Raw genomic sequence first — 8,219 nt, 5'->3', positions numbered from 1 at the left:
AGTGGTAAAAGACAGGGGAAAAGGGCATCCTTGTCATATTTCACATTTAATAAGACTCTTCTATTTTAATACACAAAACCCTTTGAACAAGTCAGCCTCAACCAGGAACAGTCATAACAGAAAAAAGTCAAAACATGAGCTAATATTTTCTATGTTCAAAACATCTGAGAAGGCACTTTTGACTATCACAAAAGTTTATCTAACAAAAAAAAAAGTTCAATAGGAGAATGTACACGACCCAATTTTTATCGTAGCAAAATGTGGAGAGGGGACACGTGGAAGCAGTTGATTCCTCTGGTGAACACAGCCATTGTTCATACTCGTTCCAAGGCTTCTAACATGATGATGCTGTTTCCTCGTATTACCTAAGAAAAAGAAAATGAATTTAAAAACAATTCATTTAGCAAAACATTTCACCCAAATTACAGGACTCAAATGAACATGACCATCCCTGCCCCTAAGGGATCCAAAAGTTAATGAGAAAAATAGGTACAATAGAACATATGTCAACTTAGGGGTGTTAAGATCATTTAGGGAACAAACTAGGATGGAAGTTGAAAAAAGTAGGCCTTTTGAAGATGACATTTTAGTTGGGTCTTGAAAATTGGGTAGAATTTTGACAGAAAGGAAATTCTAAATAGAACTGAGATAAAAAGAGTAAAGTGATAAAGAAAGAATCTAATTTGAATACAGTAAAAGGTTACGAAGGGAAGTGGGAAAAAGACAGTTTGTACCCAACTGAACACTAATCTTACACTGATTGGAGGGCATCCTGAAACCAATGAGCCAGTGAGTTTCACAGGTGGGGGAATGACCAGTTTTGGCAAAAGCACATATAAAAGAATGAGTGGGAACTTGGAGGGAGGAAGAGAAGAAAAGGCCTAGGGGTACAGTGTCTGACACAGTAGCCATTCCTAGGGGAAGATAAGCAAGGGCACTCAAGGGGGCACAGGTGAAAGGGCTGGTAACTGAGCTCAAGAAGGGGCAGAAAAGTCAAACCAGAAGGGGACTGTGAAAATAAGAAGCCCCTGGGGGACTGTAGATAATGCAATTACAGATCAGTTCAGGGAGCTGGACAGCTCAAAGGACAGAAGGGGTGAGGGGACATGTAACAATTTATTAGAAATGGAGGCATTCCGCAGACTCAAAGTGGAACTATGCTTGTAGGCAGGTGGAGTAAAATTAGCTGTAACTTGTTCTCTTCTCCCCTCATTCTGCTTGCTTGCTTGATTTACTTATTACATACACTATTGTCATTTCTCTGAGGGCAGGGACCTTGCTTGGCACAACGCCCCCAGTGCCTGAAGCAGTGGCAGGCACACACAAGGCTCCACAAGTGTCCGCTAAGGAAACAAATGAATTTGCATGTGATCACTGCGGCTGGCAGACTGGAGAGGGACGCTGCAGGTCGGAAAGTGTCTTGGAGCCTGGCAGTGACAAACAGCAACGAGAAGTGAGAAGGCGGCAACGAATTAAAGAGCTTCATTAAAAGAGTAAAGTACCCTGAAGATGGTAATGGGGACTGAAGGAACCTACAGACTCTTACGCTTCCTGTAAGTTAGGAGATGAAATGAAGAAGGCTAAACAACATGATTACCTAGTTCTCAGTTTTAAATTCCTGGCTTATTTGCAACAGATGATGAACATCACATCTCATTGATCAAAACACGAAAAATGAGCCTTCTTTCCTAGCTCCCTCCTAAATGTGCCCATTTCTGACACTAGCCTAGAAGTGGAGGGTGGTGGAGAGAAGTTATTTCAGATAACTAAGATTTTCAGCCCTGAAGGCTTTTTCCTTTTCCCACCATTAAAAAATAAAATAAAACCACCATCAACACTTTCTAAGATGGTATCACACGCTTCTTTGCCTTCTCCCGTAACTCACTGGAATTAAGGCTGGTGGGTGAGCACCTCTGCTGGGCAGCGCTCTCCCTCTTTTCCCATTGTGTTCAAGGCCCTGTTCTCCAGATCAAACTGGAACTATCAGGTCCAGAATTCCACACTGCTCCTTTTGCTGTGCTTTAATACTAAGTTTTTGGAAAGTGTTGCTCAGGCTTTTTCAGTCTCTTGAAAGGACAGAGAATATAAACCTAAATAGACTAATAGGAGCACAAAGCTAGGAAGAACTTCTAAAATATGTAGCATCATAAAATGCACAATTTTAACCACATTCTTGAGGGAACCTTGGAGTGGAGTGGAATCTTAAGGAAGTAAGACAGGTGACAGCTCTGGAGATGCCTCAGAAGAGGCTAGCTGAGACAGCATTAGGCCATTATCTACCTGATAGATCCCCCAAAACAAACTACCTCCCTTTCAGAACACACATATTCTTCATAGTGTTCTTAATTGAATCGTATTAAGTAATTTCAATGGCCTCAATGGGTCACTGAATTGGACAAGGGAAAGATGAAGCCACTGTAACTGTCTCCTTAGCCAGGCAGCCTGCAAAAAACAAAAACAAAACCGTAACTTGTTTCCCTTCTTTTCCTCAGAAAAGCCATTCTGCATTTTCTTTAGATATTTTTAAAAATTAAAGACAAATGATAAATTATTACTTAATTTTCAAAGTGTTAACTTGGTTGTAAGAATCAGCACTACTAAATGCAAACTTTGTTACACAGCAAGCATCAGACATGGAATAGCAGAAGGCCCAACACAGCGAGCAGGTGCTCAGTATCCGACCAACATGGGATAGCAGTGCTTTTAACCAGTTTCTGTGTAAAGAAAATTAAGCTCTTTAAAATTTAGGGGGAAAATTACAAGAAACATCCATGATCTAGGCTCAGTTCTTTCTCTGATTAATTTTCAAGAAGTGTCACCCAATTCTCTAAAAAGCTATCCTCCCAAATTAGAACTGACTTGTAGATGTCAAGTCCTTCTTGAATCCTTTTTCAGCAATCTTTTGGGATAAGAACCAAATCTACCCTCTTTTAGAACAAAGATTTCCTGACTTGTAAAAGGAAGGGCTAGAGAGAAATCTTGGGGTACTCAAAAATTGTTTTTATAAGAAACCATTGCTAATGATTTGCCCACAATTTTATTCATCTTCAACAGAAGCTCAAGGAGACTATACCTGAAGAGGCCAATTTACATGAAATGTGTGGTTGCAGGTGGGGAGTCTCAGACCTGGAGACTCTAGGCTGTTTTTCTGACCCTGATCACTGACTTGCTTTTTCAAAATGAAGTAATGGAAACACATTGAAATAAACAATAACACAAACCTTGGCAGGGGTGATTTAAGAAAAATTACACCCCTCTACTGTTCAAATTTTAAAAAGGGAGGCAAAATCACGGCTAATAATTAGGAACTCTTACCACCTCTTAGAGGTGTATGTGCTCAATGATTTGCTACAGCTGTCTTTTTTGATTCACCTTGCCCAAGAAACTCAGACTTACCACTTACTGTCCTGTGCTGGGCAAAGAGTGGAATTCAAAGCCTAGGTTTTGGGAGTATATGTATGTATATGCATAAGTGGGACATTCTGCTGTACACCAGAAATCGACACATTGTAACTGACTGTACTTAAATAAAAAAACAAAAACCAAAAACAAAGCCTGGGTTTTGGGGACAAACATCAAAAACTCTTTTCTGTAGTCATACCACTACCACCTAATGAATGCAGAAATGTTTGCTCCTATAATTAGGAACTCAGTATTTGTTTCCTTCCATGTGAATAGCTGTCATTGTGAGTATCCCTGGCAACTTTTACCTTGATTACTTTCATATTTGAGTGTGATAAACCAGGAAATCTAGGGTAATTGCATACACAATTAAACTCAAAAAGTGTGATCTGTGGACTGGCAAATTTTCATCAAACGAGCACTTGTGAGAAATGCAAAATTGCAGGTTCTATCCCACACCTATTGAATTAGGATCTACATTTTAACAAGATCTTCTAGGAGAATTCATAAGCATATTAAAGTTTGATAAGTAGCCCTTAATCCTTTCTATACATTAAAATTACCCAAGATCTTTTAACAAAAAAAATCTTAGAGATAGTTTCAATTGCTTTGAAGTAGAGTCTAGGCATAGTTTTTGTTTGCTTTTTAAAAAAAGCCCTCATTGCCTGTAAATGCTCTGGATCCATGGTTAATCTCTGTCTTACATTAGAATCATCTGGGGAACTTTAAAAAACTATGCTGCACCCCAGACTAATCTGATTCTAAAATGCAACTAAGATTGAGAACTATTGCTCTAATGAAGGACTGAGTAGAGGCCTCTATTATAGAATAAAGCTCAAAAATGATTTCCAACAGCTATTTCAAGCCCAATGACCTCACTGGATTCTGTGTAAGATTCAGCTCTAACCTATAGGTAACAGTTGAATGACCGCCACATGTTAAACTAAAAGGGAGATGGAATGTCTAATCCTGCATGTAATTTGCCTAACTTCAATTCAATTCAAGAGTTTGATAGAAGGAAAGCTAATACTTGCTTCAAAAAGAAAAACGAGATCTCTAAGATCATCTATCTTTACTTACCACCATTCCAATGTTGTTCTGTTGCCCACTAGTTGCCATCTCCACACATTCATCTATCACAAGATTCATAAAGGGGTCAAATCCTCGCAGTATTCCTTGGACATGTCTGCCACCATTTAATTTCACTATACAAAGGGAAAAAGAAATTTTAATAAAACTGACCATTAACTGTAAGGTGAATGGTTAATTGACCTGATTAAAGTTTAGCTGAGATAAAATCCAGGTATTTGAGATGTACAATTCTTACTATATGCCAAGCACTGAGCTCAACATTTTGCATTTACTTCCACATTAAACTTATAAGACTCCTCTAAAGTAGAGTTATCTTAACTTTTTATGAGGGAATTGAGGTATAGAGCTTTTAAGTAACTGGTTCAAGATTATACAGTTACTGTGTGGCAGAGCTGGAATTCAAAGTGAAGGCTGCTTGCCTCTAAGGCATGGTCTTAACCCCTATTGAGTATTGGGTGGGTCAGAATCTTAGTTAAGTTTTCAAGTATCATAAAACAGAAAATCCTGTTAATTCTGTCAAAGGGAGACAGGGCTTATTTGAAATAATAATGAAAGGTCTGAAGTACTGTGAAACCTACTAAATATAAGAAATTAAGTAAATGAAATTGTCAAGTTAGGATTTTGATAAACCCGCTTAATTAATGCATGTAAATTTTAGAGGTTCTGTGGGCTTTGAATTTTTAAAGTTGCTCCAAACATAGACTGCTAAGGCACATGTAAACAGCAATTGGATAATTAAAAAAAATCCAAAAAACTTACATGATAACTTCTTGTCCATAAATCTGAAAAAGCAAAAGGGGTAAAGATTAGGTAACTAATTAAAAAAATTTAAGCGTAAGTAAGCACAAAAGTAGGTATAATAAACATAATGTGCTACAATGTATACAATAGGAATAATACAATTTAAAAGTATAAAAACCTTGTACTGCTGTAAAGGATGAGAGTGATGGGCTACCTCAGTTAGAACTTACACTGAGCAATGTAATTTGGGAAGGGGCAAGATAAAGAAAATGGGATGGAGTTAGAATATATATATTAATGTACATTAAGTTCAATCTTTATACTGATGTGAATTACAGAAACATTCTTGTTCAATATTGACCTAATTTTCAATGACAAGATTTTACAACCATAACAGAAAAACAAAAATTTGGTTTTATTTTGGTTATTTTCAGAACCAAAGTTGTGAAGAAACCAGAAGGTAATCAAACCATACCCAGCCCAACAGGTATGACTTTATATTTGAGACAATACTTAGTGTAATACTGAGCATGAATAGTAAGTGTTCAGGATATTCTTCAACACATATGTATACATTAGCAAAATAAATGCATTTTTTGAAGTTTGAAGTAATTTGAATTAAGGAAGGAAATTCCATCTCCGCAGGGTAGTATGAGAATACGAAGGCATGCAAGTCAAACCAGTTTTTACCTCTTCCAGTTTAGAGGCTAGAAAATATGAAACTTCATTCAATTTTCATGTATAACATGGGAGAATTCAAAGTTAAGACATGGAGCCAGACAGAGGGTGCAAGATAGGTTTTTACAAGTAAAAATATATAGTATGATATATAAAACAATCTATTTTAATAGGATATGTTATATAAAACACACAAATATAACACATATGAGCTTATTTAATCCTTATGACAGCTTTTGTAAGTTATGTATTACTATTACCACCATTTAATAATGGGGAACTGAGGTTGAGAAACGTTAAGTAAAATTTTCAAAGTCACACAGCAGTGAAAAAGTTTGAGCAAAATCAAATGGTTCCATCTGGCTGGAGAACATGGTATTCAAATAAGTGTGTGTAATACTTGGTGCTTGGATTTCAGGTAGAGAAGCTTGAAGAAGGAAGTCTGGACTTTATTATGTAGACAGTGATAAGTTACTGCGGCGGTCAGCCGTTCTTAAGACTACTGTGTTGTATGTAAGACAAATCATTATGCTATACACCTTAAACTTCTACAGTGCTGTATGTCAATTATATCTCAGTAAAAGTAAAAAAAAGAAAAAAAAGACAACTACTCTGGCAGCAGTTTTTAAGAGTGGGAAGAAGAATTTGGTTAGGCCAGGATATCTCAACCTTGGCATAACTGACATTTGGGGCCAGATAATTCTGTTGCTGAGTGATGTCCAGTGCACTGCAGAACGTTTAGCAGCAACCCTGGCCTCTGCCTACTAGATCCTGGTAGAACCAGACTCCCTATCCTGCAGTTAAGAACCACTCAGCTATGCTAAAGTAGGAGGGTATAAAAGTGTAAAAGAAGATATTTATGAGAAACTAACAGAAGAAAAAATTTAAGTCATTTTGGAGGCAACCCTGACAGAATTATGCAATTCATGAAATCTAGAGACAAGAAGAGAGGAATTAAAACTAGTTTCATCTTTTGAAATTCTCAAATAATGTCTTAAGAATCAAAAGGGAAACCTTATGGTCCTTTTGTTACAAAATAATTACCATTGCACCAGTTCCTGATGAATTCACACAAAACTTACAAGATTTTACCAGCTCACCAATAAAAGAATAACTTAGATAAGCGTTTTCTCAACAATTCCTATTTTTCTTAATGTTAGGCTTATAATTTAATAATTAAATCTTTAACAGACCCAATTAAAATATACACGGAGTTTTTGCACAAAAGATGGCTTTAATACAAATGTGCATTTAAATGCAAAATTATTAAATATGAACCTTTCCTTAAGTTTAACTTTTTATGAGGCTAATAATAAATGAACTATAAACAAGGCAGACGAGATGGCTGCCTCACAAATTGATTCCTGGATCAATTTTGCATCCTTTGTGCTATCCAACTACTACATGCAGAATTCCAGCATTACATAGAATAAGCATGATGGAGAAGTTACTTAGGAAACATGGAACATGCTAAGTTCAGTCAAGAGTGTCTGAGGACGCCAAAACTGTAAATTGGGTCATATCTAAAGTAGGAATACACTACTTCGAGTTGATTTTACTGGGTATCCCTCCCCCGCCCCGCCCCCAATCCCAACCCTCTGGCCTTCTCTAATTAGAAAAAATGAATTTCTTACAAACTTCTGTTAACAGAGCAACGTATCATATGACATTCAAGCTTAACCTAAGTACAAGCACGCAAGAAAAAGAAATGGGATTTCTAAGTTAAAACTCAAAGGAACAACCACATCCTTTAAGACTAAGGCGGCTTTTGATTCCTCATATACTAACAAACGCTTCCATCCCACCCATCTCCTTAGTTCCTTATAGACTTACTATCCAGCATCTAGAACATGATGCTACAAAGGATGGCACTCAAGATCTTCAAGTAAGGAGGGAGAGAGTGGGGGAGACGTGGGGCCGCGAGGTCCCGCCTGGGAGGCAAGTCGGCTGGACCGAGGCGCCTTGCTGCCTTTGGTAACCACGACCCCCCAGCCGACATACGACTCCCGCGCGGGTTTCAGGCCCCGAAGCGCGGGACTCCGGCCCGGATCGCCGCGGCCGCGCACCGGAATACGCACGCCAGGCGCACTCTCAGGAAATGGCGGGGCATCTGAGGAACACGAGACACAGCAAGAAGCGGCCACGAGGGCGCGGCCCTCACACACACTTACTTCTTCAACTCGGGAGGGTGAGCTTTGCTCATGATGACCACTCGGACAGCTCAAAGATGCCTCCAAACAGAACCCGTGCAGCACCTCACGCTCTAGCTGTAGGCCCGGCGTTTCGCGTCTGACGTCACTGATCCC

General features: G+C 38.4%; 1 protein-coding gene across 1 annotated transcript; it reads right to left on the bottom strand.

The window, feature by feature from the left end:
• Positions 1–230: 230 nt before the first annotated feature.
• SNRPG (small nuclear ribonucleoprotein polypeptide G) lies at positions 231–8,219 on the bottom strand. Its single transcript, XM_006201557.4, has 4 exons — positions 8,085–8,219; positions 5,254–5,276; positions 4,483–4,607; positions 231–365 (listed from the first exon to the last, which is right to left on the bottom strand). Exons 1-4 carry the CDS (start codon positions 8,114–8,116, stop codon positions 315–317), a joined length of 231 nt encoding a protein of 76 aa, XP_006201619.1. The 5' UTR covers positions 8,117–8,219; the 3' UTR covers positions 231–314.

The sequence above is a fragment of the Vicugna pacos genome, chromosome 15 (genome assembly GCF_048564905.1).
Source record: "Vicugna pacos chromosome 15, VicPac4, whole genome shotgun sequence".
Lineage (NCBI taxonomy): Eukaryota > Metazoa > Chordata > Mammalia > Artiodactyla > Camelidae > Vicugna > Vicugna pacos.
This window is presented reverse-complemented; position numbering and strand designations above follow the sequence as displayed.